General features: G+C 38.7%; 1 protein-coding gene across 7 annotated transcripts; it reads left to right on the forward strand.

Moving 5' to 3' along the window:
• Positions 1–844: 844 nt before the first annotated feature.
• impg1b (interphotoreceptor matrix proteoglycan 1b) lies at positions 845–25,355 on the forward strand. 7 transcript variants are annotated; one of them, XM_039785669.1, is made up of 19 exons: positions 846–2,099; positions 6,445–6,660; positions 8,136–8,302; positions 8,440–8,468; positions 8,829–8,863; positions 8,985–9,031; positions 9,154–9,303; positions 13,082–13,140; positions 13,417–13,604; positions 13,712–14,131; positions 15,532–16,181; positions 16,636–16,725; positions 21,334–21,553; positions 21,898–22,108; positions 22,995–23,180; positions 23,319–23,502; positions 23,880–23,963; positions 24,248–24,266; positions 24,581–25,355. In XM_039785669.1, exons 1-19 carry the CDS (start codon positions 2,033–2,035, stop codon positions 24,598–24,600), a joined length of 3,042 nt encoding a protein of 1,013 aa, XP_039641603.1. In that variant the 5' UTR covers positions 846–2,032; the 3' UTR covers positions 24,601–25,355. The 7 variants fall into 7 exon arrangements, with proteins under 7 accessions (XP_039641602.1, XP_039641603.1, XP_039641601.1 ...); XM_039785668.1 differs by lacking the exon at positions 24,581–25,355 and having other exon boundaries at positions 845–2,099; positions 13,712–14,098; positions 24,248–24,574; XM_039785667.1 differs by lacking the exon at positions 24,248–24,266.
• Positions 25,356–25,380: the final 25 nt, after the last annotated feature.

The following is a 25,380-nucleotide window of genomic DNA, read 5'->3' on the forward strand; positions in this document are numbered from 1 at the left end:
GTCAACATGAAAAAAGCAGTCCTCACAAATGCCAGTGTGGGTACTGGGGCCTCCTTCAGTATATAAATATATGTGGTGTTAGTTTTGTTGTATAATCTTCTCAACCCAACTATGTGACAGCCTGTAACTGTCTGATATTACCTAGTTAAAGTGTTGAAGTCCACGCTAGTAAAGAAGACATGAAGGAAGTTCTTCTGACTACTTTTGTAAAATGTCAAGGTCTTGCATGCAACAAAAGATTTAAATATTATATTGTGATCACCCCTTTCCATTTAAGCTAATATTAAAGCCCAAATTAAATGTTTTCTCTTTTGTTTTTGCTGACAGACATTTTGCTTCATGAATGCAAAGTTAGAGGTACCAAGTGGAGTTTTTGACCACGAGTGGTGCTGTAGAGCATTGATGTCATATATTCTACTAACTTCAGAAGACAGTAATTACCCTGACCTCTGACCTATGACCAACCATTGGAGAGAGGTAAGCAAAATGTATCCCTCAGTAATCAACACAGTATCACAAATATATATCAAATATGACTATGTGAAATATAACCATATAATCTTGAATTCAGTGCATGTGTTGGCTCTCTGATTTTAAATTGCAGGGAATTGAGATTTTTTTTTTGACATGTTAGCAACAACTTCTGCCTCTAAGTGGCCAAAAAACTGAATAATACTGCTTCAAAATGTGTCCCTTTTCATGAAGGAACAATTATTAGTTCAAGTTCAGATTACTGTGTCAGAAAACAGCCTGGATGGATTATGTTGCTCTTGAAGAGGCTTATTTACTGTCGCAAATTGTTAACAACCAACAAGGGGCGGCTAATCCTCTTCACAAGTAGAGGAAGGGTGGAGACTTAAAACATGGAGCCTTCAGCACCCTGATACACCATAACAGGAGAGGTCCCACATGCTTCAACCATTACCTTCAGCACCCAATTCAGCAGAGAGAATAGAGGAACAGAATCTTTGACGGAGACTTTCCTGATCCGGGCTTTTTTCTTTCTTTCTGCGAAGCAACGCCAAATTATCTTTGGATGGGACAAATGTGGAATAAGTGAGCATCAAAAAGACACCTCAGGAAGTGGAGTTGGGGTCATTGGTTCCTCCATCTCACAGGTAACAGTGCAGATAACAGAGGAGGAGGACCAAACAGCATCAGCAACAGCCAACAGGGTTAGATGTAGACACTGCTCTTTACAGGAAGAAGAGAGCCCTGAACTTGGCTGTGCAGCTAGAGTAGGAACAAGGTACATTGTTTGACTGATAGCCGTGTGAACAGCACAGAACAAAACGGCAATCCTGACCTCACTTGGCACCCAAAATTGTTGGCCTGAGAGGCAGGAATTTGCTGTGGGCACCCAGGAAGGATACATCTAAACTGAGAGAGAAAAGAGGAAGAGCTAGGCAGTTGGACAGTGACATGTAGAGGCGAATAAGAACACGCAAAGAGTCTGGGCGTCAGTGATCAACTTGGGACAACTGCAGGGAGTAGTTATCTGGTCGAGGCTGGTTGGCAGATCCCCAAGTTTGTTCAGCTAACAGATGAGGGTCCAGAAGGTGGCTAACAGGATGAGGCCGGGCGGCCACGTGGACTCGCAGGGATTACAAGCAGCAAGAAGAAGGTAAAAGGATTAGACTCAAAACGGAGCCTGCTTTTTTAACCTCGTCACTGTTTGTCACACTGACAGCGTAGAAGAAAACTCCTGAGCCAAACCACCGTCTCTCTACCTCTCCTCCCTCCCTCTGCTCATCTACTCATGCAGCCACCTCGGTTGTCTACGGGAATCCAGCAGCATCCAATAACTAAATTCTGCTGAAGAACTGAGCTGGAGCACAGATAGGAGTGGACTGGACACCCTCCTTTTGGTACATGCTAACTAGCTGAAGACCTTGTCAGCACAGATGTGGACACTGTTGCACACTCTGCTAATGGACTCAAGATAAAAGAGATTGTGGATTTTATTGTTATTTGCAACAGTCTCTTTACAAATGACAACTTTGGGCTTGAAAACTACATAAATTAACCCATCATGCTTTTGAAGTCAGGACTATTCTTCACTTTCTGTCTGTTTACCCTCCAAGCAAGTCGAATCAAAGGTAAAAATCCTGTAGGAAGACTGGTATTCCTGTTGAGATGTTTCTTTCAGTTTGTGCATTTCTGTTATGATTGGAGAAAGCGATGCTGTGTGTATTCACACAGACGTTTGCATTAGTCTTTGCAAGTTTTTTTGTTATTTTTGTTAACAATCTAACTCTTTAAGGCTGCACTCTTAGCAAGTACAGATGTAATTCTGTATATATAGCAGTAAGCCACTAATATATTTCTATTTGCTTCTTTCACACACACGCCAAGAAAGAAGGACCCAACTTTGGAAAATGAAAAAGGTCACTGTTCATTACTTTATGTTTAGGTAATGACAAATTATTATTTGATGTGAAGACCTTTCTGCAGGTTTTCTATCATTGAGGTTCTACTGTATGACGGACACTTAAAGAGATGGTGATCCACTTCAAGGGCAACAAGGTTTTTCTATTTAAAGATCTATCTCTGCAAACTTCATAATGTTAGCTCATCTTCAAACAGATTTTTTTTGCGAGCCAGCGAGCCACTTTTAAGGTTATGGATATTCACTATGAATTATACGGCTGGAGACATATAATAGATGTTCACTGAGAAAGATAGCATCATTTCACAAGTGATAACATTTTCGTCTGCACTGGTTGTCTTGTTTAGTGTGATGTGCTTGGGTGAGCTCATTATCCTGAAGTAAACAAAAGCCATTCTGTTCCCAGTGTCGCAGGACACTAATCTTTTCTGGCTTGTAATTCTGCTGTGAGGCCTTTTTGCGGCTACACTGGGCATTTAGGCCTGCTCAAACACTCCCTCCTCTCACTCAGGCCCTCATGTCTCTGCATGTGCAAGTCAGGCTTCAAGCTTACCGATTTCCAAAAAACTAATTTAAAATGCCTTGCTTGTGTGACTATTAATGGAAACACACATGATTTAGCTAAATTTCAGGCCCCCCTGATCTGCTAAAATGTTTGCAAGTGGAAGGTTTGTCAGGTGAATGGGTCTGCCTGACAGACACTAAACTGGGGGATATTTGCCCACAAAGCTAAAGGCTGCAATGTCAATGCCCACACATTCTTTGCATGTTCTTGGTGTTGGGCCAAATTTGGATTTGAGGAAAACAATGGTGTTCATTGTAGAGGTTATTATTTAGATGTAATACAGTGATTAACACAGTGTTTTCTTTTCTTGCTCTACCATTTATGTCTAGCTAAATATCAATGAATGCCTGTGTTTTTCAATTTTTAAGTTTAATTCTAATTCCTGAATTATGACACAACATACATGCATATTCCTACTTCTGTTGTGGTATGACAGCATAAAGGAGGTTTACACAATGTCAACAACAGATACTGTATCTATACAACAACCACCACAAACTGTGACCTGTGAACACAAGTCTCATTCTCAACAAAACAGAACATTTTAAGCTTCACACAAGGCAGTTTGTTTGTGTGTTAGCATGCCCAGCTACTCAATCTTTTTTTTCTCCCACAACTAAATCTTAACACATATTCAAGTTGAATGATGAGACAATGTCGGAGGGGTGCAAGGGTGTTTTAGTATTGAATTGGTTAATAATATAACATGTAACATCACATACAAAACAAATACAACCGCACAAACAAACTCAGAGAGACTACATCTCTGTAAAACTGTAGTTATTAAAATTCCGACATATCCATTACATAATTATTATTTTTAATATCATTGTTATTATTGTCATAACTAATGGTTCCTTTCATTACTGGTAACTCTTTCATTAAAAAATAGTATAAGGAGGCCATCACAATTTTCCATAGCCCAAGGTGATCTTTACATTTAGTTATTTTTTAAATTAGAATATCAGTATATCCAAAGGTTTTACCAATAGTTAACAAAGATATAAAACAAAGAAAAACAAGAAATCTTCCATATCATTTTTACAAATTTTCTGATGATCAACTAATTGATTAATCAACTAAGCTTATTATTACTATAATTTCATCACTGTATGATCAATGTAATCAGAATTATCTAAATAATTAAATATTTGTATTAATGTTTTATATCCAAATACACTATTATTACCTTATGCAATAATATATATATATATATATATATATATATATATATATATATATATATATATATATATATATATATATATATATATATACATACATGCAAATGCAAATTCACACACTTGCAGCATGTTCTTGCTTGACACTCTCTGGACTCTTTCTGTGTTCTCCTGCTTGTGGTCCAGTGTTCACCATGCTGGACATGACTTAATGGCTGTCGTGGCGATGCAGTATCAATGCACAAAGATTTCCCTCTTCTTGTTCATCTTCACAAAAATACAGCATCTCCAGCTAAAAGTTCTGTGTCTGATGCCAACAGAAATTATATTATTTACACTCACTCTTTTTATTTTTCTGTTATCATTATGTTCCCTAATCCAAAGGATTATTATTTGGGTCCAACGACCTCCAGCTTGTGTTTTGGGGCTTAGAAATCCTGGCTTATTGTCTTAGAAAGAGGTTTGCCACCTGGCATCACAATGAGTCTCTTTCTTCTAAAATAGCTTTATTCAATGGGGTGACTGTGTTCAGGAGTGTTGACTGGCATGCTGGCTTGTGTAATGGTATGGAATTACCTTCCTGTAATTCCTGTGGCCAACTGAGCTTGTTTTCTTTACTAAGGTGAAATTTTCCTCATAATGTGTACAGCATTTCAGTGATATCATTTAAGGAAATAGTCCTGTCTGTTATGGCTGGAATGTTTTTGTGCGGTTGGATTGTTTTTGTTAGCCACTAAAATCAGCTGGGTATCCACCTGCACCTCATTTTAATCTCTTTAAGGTTTGCTTTGCACGCACATCCTTTTTTAGCTGTCATCCTCATGCCTGCACTTCTGCACATTCACACCTGTACGCTGTCCAGCACCACTTCATCCTTACACTTTGGGCCACTGAGCAGCTTCAGTGATGCAACTTGGGTCAAGTCACCCAAGGGCATCTCAGCAACTGCTCCTTAGGTAGAAGAGAGTGTTACTCATTCGCTTTCTCTACACATCGGTGCACTTTCCATGGATTCACAATTAAACCTTTCCAGTCACAAACCAGCTCCTCAAAGCTAGGACCTGAAAGAGATACAAAATTCACAGGATTTCTTTCTGCTAAATTGTCCCTAAATAGACTCTCAGTGACTCTCTGTGTATAATATACTTTTCACTGCAAAGCCAGATGCTATTTATAGGGAGCGGCAGATCAAGCAGCAGTTAACTTACAGTAAGAGGGCTGGACAGATGCCATGAGGTAACTTGTTGGATTAAGTGTCTGTCAAATTAAATACTCCTCCTCAGTGGTAGTTGTTGTTAACTGCCTGCTTCTTGGATACACACTACAAGACTAATAAAGGTAGATATTTAAAGGGAACTTCAGTGATGTAGTATTGCACTTCCATGCAACTTGATAGCGTGTTTTATTATACCCCCAATGCCCATGTCTCTACAAGAAAAGCTTTCTGTCAATATATAAAAAATCTCAAGCCCAATAGAGCTCAGTGTGATTCCGGAAGTAAAAATCTCTTTCATATATTCTAAATCAGGATTTTGATTATTAGCCATAATGTCGTAACCATCCAAGGTAGACTTACCATGAGCTGTGAGATTGTGAAATGGGTTTATGCTCCCCTGAATGTGTATGCTATCAACCTTGTTTGAATAAAAACATGTTTTATTTGTGATGTCATGGAGAAGTACTACACTTAGCGTAACAGCGACGTCTCTGATTGGTTGTTACCAACGCTGTAACGCTGTTACAATGGAAATGTTTACCGAACCTGAAAATGGCTAGTGAGCTGCTACTCTGGAATTCTACGATCGTTATATACACAGTCTTGTACTTTTGCCTTTTCTTATACTTTCGAATGTTTTTCTTACGCATCACTGTGACATCATCAGGGTTGTTGCTGTTTTCACAGGATTTCACGGTTCAACTGATCTTTGTATGTGAAATTGGTTCAGTGCCCCTTTTTCAAAATAACCCTCTGCTTTGCTTGTGATAAAGCAAACTGAGTTTTGTTGCCAGCGAATACTATTTGTGGTTTTGCTTTCATCCATAAGGGCAAAGGCTACATGTTTTAAATGAATAGCTACATTATTAAAAATCAAATATACCCTTATGATAAATAAGCAAGATTTTTGTGTTTGCATCTTGCATAATTTTCCACGTGAGAAATCTCACACTTACATGATAGTCAAAACAATTTCAGCTACTGTACCTATCACGAATTGGTCACACATGTTTTATGTTTAATTGAATACTGAATACTGTACAAATGATTATATTTCTTCCTGAACTTACAACTTCAATGACTGCTCTTGCAGACCTTCATGACCACGGTTTTTCTGGACTCAGAGATGTGAAGTACAGACACTTTCTAGAAGCCTCCAGACCTATCAGACACACCACAAATGTCAGAGCAGAGCAGGACGGCCATCGGACGAAGAGGTCAGCGCTGCTCACCACGGGGGTCAAGGTGTGTCCCCAGGAGACGATGAAAACAGTCATCAGCAGCCATCGGGCCTATTACAAGCTCAGAGGTAAACTGTAGACTTTGATGTGAGCTCATGTAATTGTGAATTAACTTTTTGAAGTTTAACTTTATGCATAATTATGACCTATAGTGAAATGATAAGCCTTTTCTTAACCCTTGTGTTGCCCTTCGGGTCCCAGTGACCCGAAGGACAACACAAGGATTATGTACTTCCGTTTACTTTGTTGAGAATTGCTCTCTAAACAAGGGTTAATACAGCACCTTAGTTCTTGTTTGTACAGCATTTTGGTCAGCTTAAACTGTGTTTAAATGTGTTCTAGAAATAAACTTTACTTACTTACTTTACTTTGTTGAGAATTGCTCTCTAAACCCTGTTTCTTGTAAAGGGAAGTACATAATCCTTGTGTTGTCCTTCGGGTCACTGGGACCCGAAGGACCACACAAGGGTTAAACATTGACTCTGTGTCAAAATGAGAATAAAGCACTTAATCAAACAGTTGGGCAAATTTCTGCTTTCAAGTTTTGTGCAGTTGGAACGAAACGAAAAAAAGATACTCTAATCCTCTCAAAGGTGTATGGTTCTCTTAATCTTATCAACTGATGTACATACATATACATGAAGCTAAATATAGATGTTTGTTATTTGTCTCGAGTGTTTAGAGCCTGGTGACATTGACATGATGCCACTGAATGATGCACTAAAGCTCTTTTAGGGATACACATACTGAAGCACTTCATATAATAAAATTATATGCAAATATTTTTTGTTCAAGAGGGATGAATTGTGGATGATTTAAGAGGCAAAGATTGCTACCTTGGCTATTACAATGACATTGTATAAAATTGTTCCACAACAGCTGCTGTGGCGTATGATTTTAAAATCATCATGGCAGATTAATTTGGTGTATTGGATGTAATCGCACTGCTCATTTGTCAGAGAATAGATTTCCCACAGGCATCACATATCAAATAATGTGGAGCTTGTTTCCCCCAAAAGAGGCAGCTAAAACATACTGTGGCTTCAGGGACTATTTGTGCTCCTGATTTTAATATTCGCATAAATGTCATTGACATGCAAAGCTTTAAATATACAGTTTGACATTTACTGAGACAGGCATTCCTACCTTTTTGTGCTGTCCCATTGATATCACTTTAAATATATTTTGTGATTTATTGTAGCATTGTGCCATTCTAGGCTGTTATGCGCTGCATATTCATATGTGAAGCTGCCAGGAAATGTATCTCTGAGGGGAACACAATCTTATTGCTTAATCGCTAAATCAAACTCCCCACATGCAGAGATGCCAAGATCAATACCAGCAATCCGTTTTATCTTCAGTCATTTGAGTTCTCCATGCTGTAATTTTCATCCTGTCTGCCCTTGTTGCAAATACAGTATATGTAATGCTAGGTCTAGTCATCCTTTATATGCTTTTTAACACACATATACATATATATATATATATATGTTGGATGCATTTTATTCTAAAAAAAACACAAAATTACATGACATCTTTTCAGTTTGTCAGGAAGCAATTTGGGAAGCGTTTCGGATCTTCTTGGACAGAGTCCCAAACTCAGAGGAGTACAGAGCCTGGCTTCACACCTGCCAGCATGAAAACCTCTGCATGGACGACCTGGCCCAGAACTTCAGCAGCTCTCAGGAGCATCTGGACCTGGTGGCCATAGTGAGTCCAGCACCCGGACACAACTGAAATACCTTCAGTAGTCCACTTTTATGGGAACATGTTCATACTGCAAGGCAGTTTTCTCATCAGTCTACAGTGTAAATCTGTGATAGTTAATCTTGTTTTTTTATTTTCAGAGAGTAGCCGAGCAAGCTGAAATTGAAGGGTATGTGCAAACCTTCTTAAATGTTGTGTTAGATGTGAGTTCCCTGTTTCTAGAATCCGCCTTTAAAACAAAATATGTGCATAGGACAAATGTTTTGTTTGTTTTTAACAGTGCAAAGTGTGAATTAATTGGTAAATAATGTAGTGTTTTTATTTTTCGGAGAGGCAATGAAAGCATTAGAGGCACCTCTGCTCAAAATGTTAAAAGAATGTTTGAACCAACCTTTGCCACCCTAGACAGAAAAAGGAATTTTGGGGATATTAGGAAAAAATTAATATTGGATTCTTGACCATGTCAGGAATTTACTAAAGCAAATGTCGTCTATCTAAATTTCTAAGGTAAACATTATTTTATTTTCAGAGTTATCACTGGAACCACAGAGTCAGGAAGGGATTGTGAGTTGAACACTAACGCACCAATACTGTTCAATGAAAGCAATTTAATTACTTTATAAACTATCAATACATTTTCATAACAGCATCATACATTAACAAGTGAGTTGCTGTTTTGTCTCAGGCACATGGACACCGGCACCTTTTCTGCTACCAACTGAGGCTGATGTGGTAAGTTAACCCACAATATTTCAGAATCGCATGTTAAGGTTTTGAATATTTAACAATCCAAGCACACACAAAATCAGGTGGCACTAGTCTAACAACAATGTCATTTGGCTTTTCCTTGGAAGATCCCAGAAGACCCCAACATGATCAAAGAGAACTATGAGGAGTATATTGTTGAGTTTAGAGTCACCATCGTGGACCCGGCATACAATAAGCTGCTCAGTAACCCAGGGGCCGCACAGTACCATGAGATCACACGAGAGCTCACAAACAAGGTGAGAGCCAAGTGTGACTTTACAGACCCACAGTGAATGTTAGCTGTCTGCTTCTTTACATTTCTTTACACCTGATAGCAGAGCTGTGTTTTAAACGCTTTTTAAGAAAATTGTGCGTGTATTATTACACTTTGTTACACAAATGCTGTTTTGTCACCTGTAATCTCTTGGCGGACAAAAAAAATCCTCCTCCGTCTCGCCCTAAATTACTCTCCCCTTATTCTTCCCTCCTTTCACAGCACTGTTGTATCATTATGCAAGCTGTCTTACAACGAGATCAATCTGATTGCCAACTTCTATGGCATTGTTAAGTGTAATTCTCACCTTGTTGATTTAACAGCTTTTAGGTCGCAACCAAGAGACTTTAGGTAAGACTTCTAAATGACCACAAGCCTGAAATAGTAAGATCTAATCATAAAGATTATCTCTGACTAAGAAGGCATTGGACTGAGGCTCTAAACACAGCTCTTAAGAATGACTTCTACTGGTATAAAACCATTAGTATATTATTAAACAGTACAGAGAGGCAAAATATTTTTTTTATATTTTTCAATAAGGTCATAGAGAAATGCAAATAGTGTGCACTTACACTAATCAGGTTCATTCCTAAAACTTTGATGTCAAGCCTTCAAACATAATGGAAATGTTTGCCCTATTTAAAAACGATGTAGTTTTTGTTGCCCATTTTACGGGATTAAGAAACAAGAGTAACGTCATCTGTGTGTACAGTGCCTTGCGAAAGTATTCGGCCCCCTTGAACTTTTCGACCTTTTGCCACATTTCAGGCCTCAAACATAAAGATATAAAACTGTAATTTTTTGTGAAGAATCAACAACAAGTGGGACACAATCATGAAGTGGAACGAAATTTATTGGATATTTCAAACCTTTTAAACAAATAAAAAACTTAAATATTGGGCGTGCAAAATTATTCAGCCCCCTTAAGTTAATACTTTGTAGCGCCACCTTTTGCTGCGATTACAGCTGTAAGTCGCTTGGGGTATGTCTCTATCAGTTTTGCACATCGAGAGACTGACATTTTTGCCCATTCCTCCTTGCAAAACAGCTCGAGCTCAGTGAGGTTGGGATAGCGTTTGTGAACAGCAGTTTTCAGTTCTTTCCACAGATTCTCGATTGGATTCAGGTCTGGACTTTGACTTGGCCATTCTAACACCTGGATATGTTTATTTGTGAACCATTCCATTGTAGATTTTGCTTTATGTTTTGGATCATTGTCTTGTTGGAAGACAAATCTCCGTCCCAGTCTCAGGTCTTTTGCAGACTCCATCAGGTTTTCTTCCAGAATGGTCCTGTATTTGGCTCCATCCATCTTCCCATCAATTTTAACCATCTTCCCTGTCCCTGCTGAAGAAAAGCAGGCCCAAACCATGATGCTGCCACCACCATGTTTGACAGTGGGGATGGTGTGTTCAGGGTGATGAGCTGTGTTGCTTTTACGCCAAACATAACGTTTTGCATTGTTGCCAAAAAGTTCGATTTTGGTTTCATCTGACCACAGCACCTTCTTCCACATGTTTGGTGTGTCTCCCAGGTGGCTTTTGGCAAACTTTAAACGCACTTGACTTTTATGGATATCTTTAAGAAATGGCTTTCTTCTTGCCACTCTTCCATAAAGGCCAGATTTGTGCAGTATACGACTGATTGTTGTCCTATGGACAGAGTCTCCCACCTCAGCTGTAGATCTCTGCAGTTCATCCAGAGTGATCATGGGCCTCTTGGCTGCATCTCTGATCAGTCTTCTCCTTGTATGAGCTGAAAGTTTAGAGGGCCGGCCGGGTCTTCGTAGATTTGTAGTGGTCTGATACTCCTTCCATTTCAATATTATCGCTTGCACAGTGCTCCTTGGGATGTTTAAAGCTTGGGAAATCTTTTTGTATCCAAATCCAGCTTTAAACTTCTCCACAACAGTATCTCGGACATGCCTGGTGTGTTCCTTGTTCTTCATGATGCTCTCTGCGCTTTACACGGACCTCTGAGACTATCACAGAGCAGGTGCATTTATACCGAAGACTTGATTACACACAGCTGGATTCTATTTATCATCATTAGTCATTTAGGTCAACATTGGATCATTCAGAGATCCTCACTGAACTTCTGGAGAGAGTTTGCTGCACTGAAAGTAAAGGGGCTGAATAATTTTGCACGCCCACTTTTTCAGTTTTTTATTTGTTAAAAAAGTTTGAAATAGCCAATGAATTTCGTTCCACTTCATAATTGGGACCCACTTGTTGTTGATTCTTCACAAAAAATTACAGTTTTATATCTTTATGTTTGAGGCCTGAAATGTGGCAAAAGGTCGAAACGTTCAAGGGGGCCGAATACTTTCGCAAGGCACTGTAGCTGTCATGGCAACTACCAATTCTTGATATTACTCTTTTTACCTGTTTTTAGTTTGCCTAATTCTTCGCGTCATTTCAAATGCCCTGCAGAAGTCCTCAATCTTACCACCTTTAGCTATCAGCTGACCTCCATACCCAAATGCACACCTGTTCCCAATCCCTTAATCAGCTTCCTGTCACATTTCCAGGCCACTTCACTTTCAGCTTGTTATGTCTGCATTTTTGGATTTTTGCTTACCTGCATGCATTTCCCCCTTCTGCTTAGTTTGCCTGTTTTGAATAACCACCTATAGACAAGTCATGCTTTGAATTTCAGGCACAGTAAACCTTTTAAACCTGTCTGCCTCTAATTCATGCTTTTACGTCCATTACCTGCAATACTGAGCCTTTACAGTAGCACATGTGCAGCAACTAACGGTTATTTTCATTATCAATCAGTAGGCTATAGACTATTTTCTCGATTAACCATTTCATTGTTTTGTCTATACAATATTAGAAAATAGCATAACACACCTGTTACAATTGTTCCACAGTCCAAGGTGATGTCTTAAAATGTCTTATTTTGTCCAACCAAACTGTCCAAAACTCAAAAATATTCACTTTACTATTGTGGATGACAAAGAAAAGCATAAACATTCTCACAGTTGAGACACTGTAACCAGGGATTGTTTGCCATTTTTGCTTAGAATAGTTGCCATTAATTTTCTGTTGAGCAACTAACTGTTAAGTCGAACCGTTGCAGCTCTAGTGTAGACTGGGTAAACCCAGCCCGATCCTCCCGGCGATTTGATTTCGCCCCTGCAGCTCAGGCTGGAAACCGGAAACCTGTACGTTTATCTATCTGCTTCCGTTACAAATTTGCAGGAACCAATCACAAACTGGCTTATCCACCTGGCGTGCTATTGGGGGGTTTAACATGATGACGATAGAGAAGCGACCAAGCAGCTTCTTGTTTACATTCAACAAGCCGGCCACCGAAGCGCAGCTCTCCATGGCAGCAACCCATTGATGCCGCTGTCGCTGCTGTCACCTGGATTGTTGGTCTGATTGGTTGAAGGACTATCCAATTGCGTACAGAGTCATTTGAACTATGCACGTTGATCACGCCTCTTGTGCAGAGAAAATACAGAGCCGACTCCCCAGACTAATGTTCAATCTAAAAGATTGAGCTTGGTCTGGTGATAGCCAGACTAGCTCTAGTGTACAAAGTAGCAAATGTAATGTGTTGTTTTTATTGGCTGATGTGCTAATGTCCAATGAAAACATATCTTCAAAATGTCATCAATCCTTCAGTAATAAAAATCACTAAATATAGAGATCATGGATTTTACTAGATGGCAAAGCCCAGTACTGCAAAGCAGAATGATTGGAGAGAAAATGTTCATGTTTCTTTCACACTTTTGTTTTTCTTTTATTTAGATGATTCGTGTGTTTGAAAAAGTTCCAGGATTCAAAGAGATTCGTGTTCTAGGATTTCGGTGGGTTTAGTTTTATTAAAGGTTTTCTTAATGGATTAGCTGTAATTGTGCTTTGTAATAATGATTGATTTTTGACAAAACAACACAGTAAATAGCTCAAACATAAATTTCTTATACTATTCCCCTGAAGTGACTTTTATTGAAGCATTATATGGCTCAAGTCTCAAGAGAAACTATAGCATCCACAAAATCCCCTCTTTTGTCTTAGCAGACATCCATTAGCAGTAAGGTCTGTCTGTTCTGAGCGTTTCTGACATGATTTATTCTGTTGATCAGCTCAGAGGATGTGTCTGTGCGTTATGCCGTGGTCTTTAATGGAGAAACAGAGCTCAACGATGAACCTGAGGGTCTTGAGGAGCCTGAAACAGACGAGGATGTGAATGCTCCTAAACTGAAGCACATCATTGTAAAGGCCTTCAAACAGGAACCGTCACTGGACATACAGACACTCAGCTTTGAGGCTGGTAAGCATATATATATATATATATAACATTTAACTAAATAGACTAATACTTTAGTGCTCAGAATAGGATTTTAAAGCTTTATAAATGTTTTAACTCTTCCTTTTCAGTAACCACAGTTTATTCAGTTGCGGAGCTCGGCCTGAACCCTGTTAAGGGCGTTGTATCTGAGTACGACACCGCACAGGCGCCGACAGCGGACAATACTTTCCTCCCTACTGTGGCAGTGATAGAAAACTCTTTGGAAGCTTCTGCAATCAAACCAGAAACACACACCGTTGTGCCTTTCATCCCAACCATCTTCCCAGAAAGCACTCCTGCCGTCATCGATGAGACTCCGTTAACGTCATCAGCAGAGGAGGAATCCACAGTAGATTCTGCTGAGGAGCACGGTGACATTATAACATCAGGCACACATCTGGAAACTATCACAGAGCAAGGAGAGGAAGCAGAGCCAGAGGTGGAGGAGATACCACCAACTGAGCCTGATGACGGAGGTGAGGCTGACCCTGAAGAACAGGTGACAGACGGTAAGGCTGCTTCAGGTCTTGGTTCTGCTGATGGTGGGAAAGCAATGGGAGGATGTTGTTATGGTCTTAAGACACAAGGTACAAGATACAGGAACAGCTGATCGGGGGAAAATAAAAAGAACACACCCCCTGGATAGAAAAGTAAGAGGGAGAAGTACATTTTAGTTGTATTTGAGTTGATGTTACCAAAGAAATTAATATCTAAAAGTAGACAGAACATTTCTAAGAATAGGAGTAGATGAAAAACAATTAAGAATTTAATGCATTTTACTGTGCTTCATTTAGTATTAATATTGTTTAACAACACTTTATTTGATTAGTCTGGTGATGATCCACACTTTACTTGGTGGTGAAGAAGTATTTTTTTCCTTTTTTGTATGCACCATTAACCCCAACATTGAGAGTAACTTTAACTGGCATATAAATGTTCAACTTAATGCTATTGCATTGCTAAGTGTCACATGAAACTCCAAAGACTTTCTAGTGACACATTCAAGCCACTCGATAGTGAGTATCAGCACTGGACTGTACAAACAAAGACTGCCCTATTTTTTTCTTCTTTTACTAACACATATCTGCACAGAACACTTGCCTCGTAGGAAATGGAAATGGTAGTACAATAAGGTTTGGTTTTTTCACACAGAGATGCTCCCTGCCGAGGCAATACATCATATAACAAGCAACCCATTAACAAGCAATGGCCTGCTGGTGGTCCAAACTCATGCTGTACAGCCAAACTTTTTTTGGCTGTAAATTTTAAACTCTAGTGGAGTTTCCAACAAATGTATCAGGGAATGAATTTGGGGTAAATGTGTATGAAATGATGCACTAGACATTAACAGTATTTTAATTTGACGGACCTCATCTAACATGAAAGTTAGATGAAAGATCGATACCACTCTCGTGTCAATGCATTGAGTTTGGAGCTAGAGGTTAGCTTTGCTTAGCATAAAGACTGGAAGCAGGGGGAAACAACTAACCTGGCAATTTTCAACATAAAAAAATTTGCCAACTAGCACCTAAAGCTCACCTATTGAATCTCATCAGTTTAATTTGTAGACATAGTAATGTAAAGGTTACAATTTCTCTCTCTGCTTCCAGTCTTTATGCTCATTAGGCTAATCGAGTCCTAGCTCTTAACTTAACTCACAAACATGAGAGTGATATCAACCTTTTTTTCTGAAAAAATATTGTCAAATCATCAAAGCAGTGAGATATAATGGTTACGTTAGGCTACCTATCAGATGAAACAGAGTGACATGATCCAGCCTAAGAGTGTCCTTGTTTAAATTGCAACAATACATGTATATAACAATTCTTGTACCTGTATACTTCTTTCATACACAAAATAACTCCTTCTGGTCATAACACGTCTTCTCTGAAATGTTTTATTTTACAAGAACCTGAACCAGCTGGTGGGGTCACAGAGGAACACCCAGAGCAACAGAATGAGGACCTTCCCTTAGCAACTCCAGACTCCCAACCAGAAGAAGTAAATACTGATACACCTGTGGAGGTTAACCTGGACCTGCCAGAGTCTACAGAGGTCACAGAGACATCTGTCATAGAAGCAACAGTCACAGTCGCTACACCATCACCTCATGAGGATGTCATCCAAGGCATTGAACCAGAAAAAGACGTGGAGTCTTTGGCATCCCCTGCAGAGAGCAGCGAAGCCCCTGAGGACAGAGATGATTCTAGTGGAGGGCACAGTGGAGCGACCTCGGTCTCAACAGACCTGCCTCCTGAGAACTCAAACATTCAAGAGGATGGAGGGTCAAGTCAGAATGGGACCGAGGCGGATGTGAACGAACCTCTGGAAGAAGAGAGCGGTAGTGGATTCCCCTCAGAGTCTGACGAAGGCCCGTACGAATCCACGGCTGCACCGACCATGAGACAAGCCAGCACCCCTCTGATGACCGCAGTGGATAAGGGCAAAGAGTTAGTGGTTTTCTTTAGCTTGAGGGTCACTAACATGATGTTTTCTGATGACCTGTTCAACAAGAGCTCCCCAGAGTATAAGTCACTGGAGAATACCTTCCTTGAGCTGGTAGGTACACAAGCTTTTGTGCTGGATATCATGCTTTTGCATGCTTCATTCTCATATTTGCTTTTGTAACCCAAGCTGAAAAGTGTGATAAAAGTACAATTTGTACAATATATAGGCCTACTGTTGACGATGATGATATTTTAGTAAGAGAAAAAAATATTTTACAGTAGTCCCAAATTGGTGCTTAATCTAAATTGTGTTGTCCTGCACAAGTGAGGATGCACTTTGCAGCAAGCCTTATCCTCACATTTTTTTAATCCTAAAATAAGCAGTAAATTATAATAAATGATATTCTTTCTTCAGCAAATTGTATTTTTTTTTATAAAAGTGTTAAAGTGTGATAAGGCTTTAACCAATCGCCAAATTATAGATCAAATCCAATGTATGCTAATGCTGTAATTTCAGAGGAGGCATTGTTAACAACAGTATAAAGAAATTATTCTGTTTCACTTAGACACAGCAGTCTGGGTCCAGAAACTCGCCAAATCCTGGAGCTTCCAGTAAATCTGGGCCTGGGAGAAAGACGACTTTAGCCTCAATACCGGTATTTTTTTTTTCCATATTGGAACTACATTTCCAATGCCTCAGAGAGAGCATGACCTTTCTATTTCTACTAACTAACCTTTTTGAAATGCAGTATCTAACAATCTGAAAGCACCTAGCGTTTCTAACATTTCTGAAGTACTCAGCTTTAGTTTTCAGCGTTTCTTTTGTCCTCACATTAGACATTACACCTTCCTGCTGCAGCCGCTCGTCTATTGGTTTTATCTGCGAGTCTGGTTCTAATGTGGCATGCTTGTTTTTGTGTGTTTTGCCTTAATTATTTTGAATTGTTCTAGAGTTTTGTCTTTTTTTAAGGACTGTTTGGATTCTGTTTGACTCATATTCCAGCATTTCCGTTTTGTACAATTTGTGGCTGCAAGGGATTTGTACAAAGTTCTGAGCTATAAAATCCAAAGAGGCTTCTGCTAGTAATTGGAGATTTAAAGAGGTAGACATGCTAAATGGTACAACACATTAGCATATTGATACCACTCTCAAATCTTTAAGTGGTATCAATCTTCTCATCTAACTCTAACAAGAAAGCAAATAAGCACGTTTTCCAAAATGTCAAACTATTCCTTTAAAGAACAGCATTGTAAGCAAAAAATCTTTTGTCATTTATTTGTACAGCTTTGTTAAGCTCTCTGGTGTGATAATAATGTAGCATACACTCATCAGTTATTTGACGTTTGTGTTTATGTGTACAGTGTAAGTGTGGTTAGGCTAGTTAGTTTCTCACCAACAAAATCCAGATTTTATTTTTGTACATTTGTTGCTCATATGTATGTTGTGAGATTGACCGGTGTGTTGGTGCATATTTTGAAGCCTTAAAGATAAATTTGCAGAGTGAATAAATGTGGAAATGAATTAATGTGGAGCAGAATAATTTGATAATAGGCTTAGTTAACCTAATAGAAAAGTCATGCAGCTTCATGCATTTTGTATTGCTAAAACTACATTGCTTTGCACATGGTAGTCTGAATCATGAGACCCAGGTCTGCCTTAGTCATTGTAGGACTCAGAGGTCTGTCACTTGTGGTAAGAAGCTTTCAGTAATTCTGGTCAGTTCCTGAACCACACACATTGTGCTATTAATGGTTCCAATCTGCTTAGTGCGACATCAGTCAGGTTACATCTGTATGCATGTTGCAGTAGTCTTACTGTGTTGGTTATCTGGTATATACATACTATTTGTATATACTACTGTAGGCAACAAGACAATGAAATAAAATAGATAATTTTGTTTTGGAGCATTTGTGTGTAAATGCTAATTTTTAATCAATGGTGATATGTGCCCTTTACATTCAATTTTATGTGGCAAATAGGCTACATTGCACATTGCATTTACATTAGCTGGGTACAAGCAGGTGAGGACTGTGTCTCTTAAAACCTGTACCTTATTAGCGAACATCAAAGCAAGAAGCATTACTTGACATCCTTATTTAGTTTCAAGGCTTACCCCAAGGTTAAGGGAGGGGACATATTTTTAGGCTTGTGCCCTGTGTTATGTAAAGGCCTCAGCCTTAAACTAAGGAGGTGCATCGATACAAATTGGATTGTCTGTTTGCTGCAATGCAAAAGGTGCAGAGTTAATCTGAGCTCCTACAGCTAGGCTTAGTTTTCAGAGTTTCTTTGATGATATAGCTTTCTGAGTTAATAATGTGTTATATTTTCATAATTATCACTCATTTGTTATAGTGATACACAAGACTTTGAAAAGTTGGGGTTTTGGTGATTCATGTTATGAATTTGATCTGTTTTAATTTTGTATTCTGGAACAGAATGCATAATTTTCCCAATTAAGTTTTTGAGTTTTCAATTACTTTTCATAACATATATAGAAATACACAGTGACTGCACTGGATCAGAGAATACAATATGAAGTAGTAGGGATACATAATACAGAAATTACATACACAGATGCATATTACAGGCAAAAATCTAAAACAATAATGAAAATAACACTCCATCTCCAATCTTTAATGGTTGCCCAAACCGTGGTTACTGCAGCTTTCCTCATTAATCAATGTATTTAGCTTCCTGGCAAAACTAATGTGGTCAGACGTTTGAGCTGGTAAGTATTTACCGTATACTGTCTATTCTCACTATCCCATTAGGAATTGTCAACATATTTTCCTTTAAATGGGCTACTTAGGCAGAGAAGGGACACTTTGAAAGAAATATTTCAAACTGGTCAGTGCTGGTTTTTAAATCACTGAAAAATAGCAGGAACTGATAATGAAGCAATGTCAAATAATATTATATTCTGCAGCCCATTTAAATGGACATAATGTAATGTTTTGCTGGATATTGGACCCCATTTGTGATACTGTACATTCCCTGTCTCTCATATATATGTATACATATATATGAACCATTATCCTACAGTGGCTTAAAGTTCCCCCTGCTATATTTGCCTTTGCCTCCATTACTCCTGTACCTACTGGTTTGTGAAGCAACCAATAAAATTGGACATGGAGGTTGGAATGACTTTATTTGCTACGGCAAATCATAAAAAAAAAAACATTTTCATGGCGGCATAATATTCCTTGTGTTTTTTTTTCTTTTTCTTGACATCAGAGAAGGGATGTTTCATCAGGTTTTCCAAAAAAAGAACCAGTAGATACATGTGTAACCTCAGAGAAGCATATGTGAAATTACGGTTGTGTTTGTGTCATGCTGTCTACATTTCTATGGCTAAAAAGGAATCTACAGTATGTCTGTTGTTCCTTGGTCCACAATACAGACTGCACTGAGGTTTGTTGTTAAAGAACTCGGCTCTGACCTTGTGTGGAAGGCAACAGAGCTACAGATTGGTATCTAATCTACAGTGTACGTGTAATACTTGACATATTGCATTGAGACAAATGGATGACCAAACAGCAAGCTGTGTCCAGTCGTACTGCAGGCTGCTGCCCATTTGTTTGGGATGTTGGACCCTCTCGTACATAGAGACTATTAGCTATAGGGAACTAGCCCCCAGTAAACTGTCTGCCAGTGATAAGTGAAGTAACCCGATCAGAGCAGAGCTCCTTAAGGCCTCTTATCTCCCGCTCAACAGCCAGGCCAGCTAAAGCAGTGTAATCGCTCCCTCTTACACTGCGGCTGTTCAGAGCGGTTCAGATCGATGAACATTGATGCAGGTCCATTACTTGAGCTGGTTGACTTCCTCCCCGCCTAAATATCCCCACCATCATCAGTCCGAGTCCATAGCCTTAAAAGATTGGTTTCTCAGTTAGGCTATCTGAGCTGCAAGTCTGTGAGAATAGTTTTCAATGCAACAATATGGAAAATTGTAAGATATGAGTAAAAATGTGGCTGCATAGATTTTATTTTACTCCACAGATGTTTTTTTAAACCAGGAGTTGCTGCTGCTGATGCTGTGTAATGTAAGGCAGGGGGCATCTACAGAAACGTAGCTAAACTGTATAACAGATATAGAAATTGTAAAACCTTAATTCTGTGCCTTGTTTGCCAATCACTTATAGTTGAATACATTTAATTTGATTTAAAGGTAGTGTTTCCTTAACCACATCAAATCATGGTATTCCACCAGAGTTAGAGGCTGCTGAGATGGCAGTTATTGCTACTCTGCTAAGCTAGGGTAACTAACTTTTAGCAGGACTAGTTTATCTGCTATATATATTTACTCCATTGGTAAAACATATTCAATTACTAAGATGTTGGTTTAATTACAGAAAACAGGCAGGAGAAAGTGGTTACATTAGCTTCAGCTAAGGCTATCTCACCAGCTAGCCTGTAGCTGCTGGAGTGTCACTGCAGTTTGGCTTTTACCTGCTTTTCCCCAAAACATCCAAAGCATTATAATTGATATATGATGAAACAGATGTCATAAAGTCAAAGATTCTGGTCAATTTTCAGCTATGTAGTCTATGTGTTGTGGTTTGTATGGCAGTGTAGATGGGATAATGCTGATATACTGGACCTGAGAATATAGCATGCATATGTTACTGTTTAGCACTTCACTAAACATCATATATTATAGATTTGTTTTGGACTTGCGAGTCTTTTTTAGCGTCTGATGTTTTCATCATGTTCTCTGGCTCTTCATTGACTAGAAATAGTGTGTTATACTGCTTATAAACCTAACCCTAATTTTGTTTGAGATCTAAGTACACAGTCATCGCAGTGTTGGCAGGATTTCATGCTTGCATCAAAATTTGATTATGAACTATTTATAGCATTCACACTGTAAAATGTGACCTGAATAATTTTAAATCAGCCTTGCTACGACAACCTCAGTTCTGTCGTTGTGGAAGTTAAACCACAGGTGAATGTGGTCTCTGCTGCCCTGGTCTTCATCTCGGGAGGACACAGATCTTTACTGACACTTGGCACCGACATGAATCTGACATCATTTGATTAACCTAACTATCCAAGTGGGAATCTTTGTCCTATAGGCTTGAGAATGATTCCCTTTTTAACCTGTAAGATGATGCTTGAATGTTGCTTTCCAGGAACACTCACTAATCACTAACTGCACAGAAAAGTAATCTTTCAAAATGAGTAAATTCAGTATGAGAGAATAGTTGAATAAACAGATTAAATAAACAAAGTAATAAATTGCTTTCCTCTTCCTTCGCCACAGCTTCTGCCATATCTACAGTCCAATTTGACTGGATTTAAGCAGCTGGAAATTCTCAACTTCAGGAACGGAAGCGTTGTGGTAAACAGCAAGATGAAACTGGACAAACCGGTACCTTATAATCTCACGGAAGCGGTTCACTGTGTGCTCGAAGACTTCTGCAGCGCGGCATCTAAACGGCTTGACATCGAGATTGACAGTCGCTCCCTGGAAGTTGAACCAGGTGAAATGTCCTTGCTTATACAGTAGAATCCCTGTTGTGTCCTATGTGATTACAGGATGCAGACATCTCAAAACTGTTCTTGCGCTGACTTGTTCATTCATGCTACAAGGTCAGAGTGCCCTGTTCACTACTACTGTCTTTTGCAGTCTGTAGGTGATGCGCAGTATAAATGTGATGCATCTTTTTGCTCGAACGATTTCATGACTGTATCAGACCTCATTAAAAACACACCTTGTTGAAAGCAGGCACCCTCAATCCCATCAATCAAAATGTCCTTTCATTTCTCAGGCAGGTGGACACTGCAGTAATGTTAATGAGCTATCACCTCTCTCTGTTGGTTTCAGCTGACCAAGCAGACCCCTGTAAGTTCCTGGCCTGCAACGAGTTTTCACGCTGCGCGGTAAACAGTTGGACCGCAGAGGCGGAGTGTCTGTGCGATCCGGGCTACAGCATCGTGGACGGTCTGCCGTGTCAGAGCACCTGCGCTTTGCAGCCAGACTACTGCCTGAATGAAGGCCTTTGTGAAATAATCCCAGGGCATGGAGCCACCTGCAGGTACACAAAAGCTGACCAATGAAAGAAAACACAGACAGCATGACCTCGACTTGTTTAAAGGTTTTACATTTTTAACTAGAGAATGTACTAGACTGTACCTTACTCCTATTTCAAAAGCATACCTTAAGTCTTTACAAATCCTTTTCTATCTGGCAGACCTTACTTTGCACTCATTTCACTATTGTAACTATCCTTATTGTGTTGCAAGCACAAGCAGGGACTGTATTGAAATCATTTGCTCAATAGTTCATTCAAGGACGTTAAAGATTTGAGAGTTGACTACTGAAAAACAACGCATTCTCACACTCAGAAGATACATATTAAGCAAATCAGCAGAAGATAAATGTTAAGCAAACATTGATCCGATGCTGTAGAGAGGATCATGTGTATCTATTAGTTTCCTCACAATTATTATTGCTGTTTATAGCAGCCAGATGATAAATCTTGGATTTCTGACCTTTTTTTTAAATACTGTACACCAATAAGAATTAAACAGTGAGAACAATGTTTCTTTAAAGTCACAGTGAAAAACCATTTAGAGATCATCTTGCTTCCCTAGTGTGATACATTCATGTTGAAATAGGATGTTGCGGCAAGACTTAATGCAGAGATCATTCAGTTATTTAATCAAAAAAAAGTGGTTTAATTTGAATTGGAAAGCTTGGAATTACGAAGAAAAAAATCTGTGATGATTTAATTGGTTGGCAGTTTTATGTATATTCGTGAACACATCATGATGTATTTATTCATTACATTATTTTCCACAAGGTAGAAGTAATAATTATTCACATTTCTTGGCATTTCTTTTTTGCCTGGCTATCAAAGTGAAAAAGTTGTTTCCAGGGTGCTTCTCTTTAACCTATATATGTTTTCTCATCTCTTTCAGATGCCCTGTAGGCAAATACTGGCACTACCACGGAGAGCGCTGCAACGAGCTGGTGACGATGCCATTAGATCCTACGCTAATTATGACCTGCCTCGTGGGAAGTCTCTGCTTTGTTTGTGCCGTCATTGGCATTTTGTTATTTATTAACAAGAAATGTATAAGGATCCATAAGGCTGTAGCTTTGGTGTAAGTATGAGCTCTTTTATTTTTCCTATTTTGAACAGTTTTTTGTGTTTCAGGTCATTGCTTTTGCAGTGATTTTGTGATGTTTTCTATTGTAAACTTTTTTTTTTTATTCACCACCTCATCTCCTTTACATTGTAGGCACACCCTTGCTCCCTATGCCTTTGAGAATACTTTGAGGGTGAACCCCGTATTTGAGAATGATGATGGTGTCTTAAGTCAAGTGTCCACATTGCCATGTCCTTCAAGTTCTGCTTCTTCCCAATCCCAACAGTCTGAGCAAGAACATTTTGCCTCAATTGAAAACATACATCTGAGTATTGAGGTACACAATGCTGTGTGCACAAACAACTAAAATTACTGTACTTACCTTAAATCTAACTACAGTAATTTAAACTAATATGCTCTAACAAACTCTCTGCAAATAATTGGATTGTTTTCCTTCTTCTCAGCCTATATATGTTTCATCTTTGTTTCGTATCTAGAACTATAAACTCACCATCAAAGTTGACAAACTGTCTGTTGCTTAAACTCTGTTCAGTGTGGCTTTAATGGTCCTGTGGTACCTTCAGTAGTAGTAGATATTTCTCTCTGGCAGATTCTTATATTGGTTATGTTGCCTGCTTTTGTTCACATTGCCTCTGGTTTTATGATATATTAATGAAGCACACTGTAAACACAGTCTACTCTCTGTCTCCACAGATCCCCAGACAACTCTACACAACAAGATCAGAAAAGTTAGTCTCAGAAATGGTGGACTTCCATCACTGTATACCACACAATGAGGTGAGGACCGAAGAGTAACATGTGATGATTGTTGATTTTGTAGATTTAAGGATACAAAGATACACTCTAATACCAAAACATCCTAACAGAAAAGTTAAAGGGAGAAAATGTGGGATCTTTTTGGATGCTATGATGAAACATGCAGCTCAGAAAATGTACAATAAACAGTATATATACACAATAAAGTATCTTCAGAGATTTCGTACTTTAGCCATTCAGTATGCATTTTAAGTGTTGCTGATATTCAATAACAATAACCTTTACGTCATCAAATATTTTTACAGCTCTATGATGTGTGCAAAGGTAAAACACCTGTGCGTGATGTAGCCCTTGCTTATTTTTCACTTACAAACCAAATCATTGTTGAATTTATGAGCGTTTAAACAATAGCTTTATGGGCAAATGATCACAAATTAACCTTGAAATGATTTCCATGTAGTAAACTCTCAGTGCTTCTGCAATGAAAAATAGTCCCTTTCTTGAGTTAAAGTACATATTTGATTGATTTATACAAAAGCAAATAACTTAGTAGATATAGTTACAAGGGTGTTCTGTCACTTATTATATAATTCCACCTTAAATAAGCTATTTTTCATTCTCCCTCTTGTCTTTTTTAGACGTGGCGACCGCCAAATGAATACAGAACGTGCTGTCTGGTAAGGGCATCAGATAACGAATGTTTTGAAGTAACAGTTCTTTGATGACACCTTGTTCGTCTGAGGAGCAGCCGACACAGCGCAAAACATGAGATAGCAAAGAGAGAAGTTGCTGTTTAACTATATATGGGATGCTATGGTAAAGATGCAGGTACGGTAGATCAGACATATGGTGTTAAAAGTGTTGAGATTAATTGTTCATAGTGATCAAAGTGTCTTGTTAGACAGAGAGCTATGGATATTAAGGTGGACTTAGGTTGTCTTAAAGTGGAACCTAATATTTATTCTATATATTGAATGGTAGGAACATTTCCTGTATACCCTTGGCAAAGGTTGTTCTTTCCTCACAATGAGGTATTTATAATTTACACACAGATACACATGGTGGTATCTTAACTTTAGACTGTAACATGTTTATTTTAATGCTATACTTTACCATTGTTGTGTCCCAAAAAGAGAATGAATGTAAAAGCTGTTGACTTGGGTCATAACATATTGTTTATAGACATATTGGCTGCTGAGCTGTATTTATCAATCTGTCCTGTTCAAAACAACTCTTTCAACTAATCATTTGTGTTTTGAGATTAGGATTTTTTACACATTTTGCATTTAAAAGCAAAGAATAAACAGTTTTTTTTGCATTAAGAAATGTGATGTTTTGTTGGTTTTTGACTGCTCAAAGATGTCTGAGCCAGTTGTGACAAATAATTAAAAAAAGTTGTTTTGATGAGTTAAAGGCTGAAGTCAACCATCTTTGTGGG

Source organism: Perca fluviatilis, chromosome 20 (assembly GCF_010015445.1).
Source record: "Perca fluviatilis chromosome 20, GENO_Pfluv_1.0, whole genome shotgun sequence".
Lineage (NCBI taxonomy): Eukaryota > Metazoa > Chordata > Actinopteri > Perciformes > Percidae > Perca > Perca fluviatilis.

Coding starts and splice junctions, on each gene's coding strand:
- impg1b (XM_039785666.1), top strand. CDS start 2,033: ATGCTTTTGAAGTCAGGACTATTCTTCACTTTCTGTCTGTTTACCCTC. Junction 8,469..8,828: donor GAGCAAGCTGAAATTGAAGG/GTATGTGCAAAC, acceptor TTTTATTTTCAG/AGTTATCACTGGAACCACAG. Junction 13,605..13,711: donor GACACTCAGCTTTGAGGCTG/GTAAGCATATAT, acceptor CTTCCTTTTCAG/TAACCACAGTTTATTCAGTT.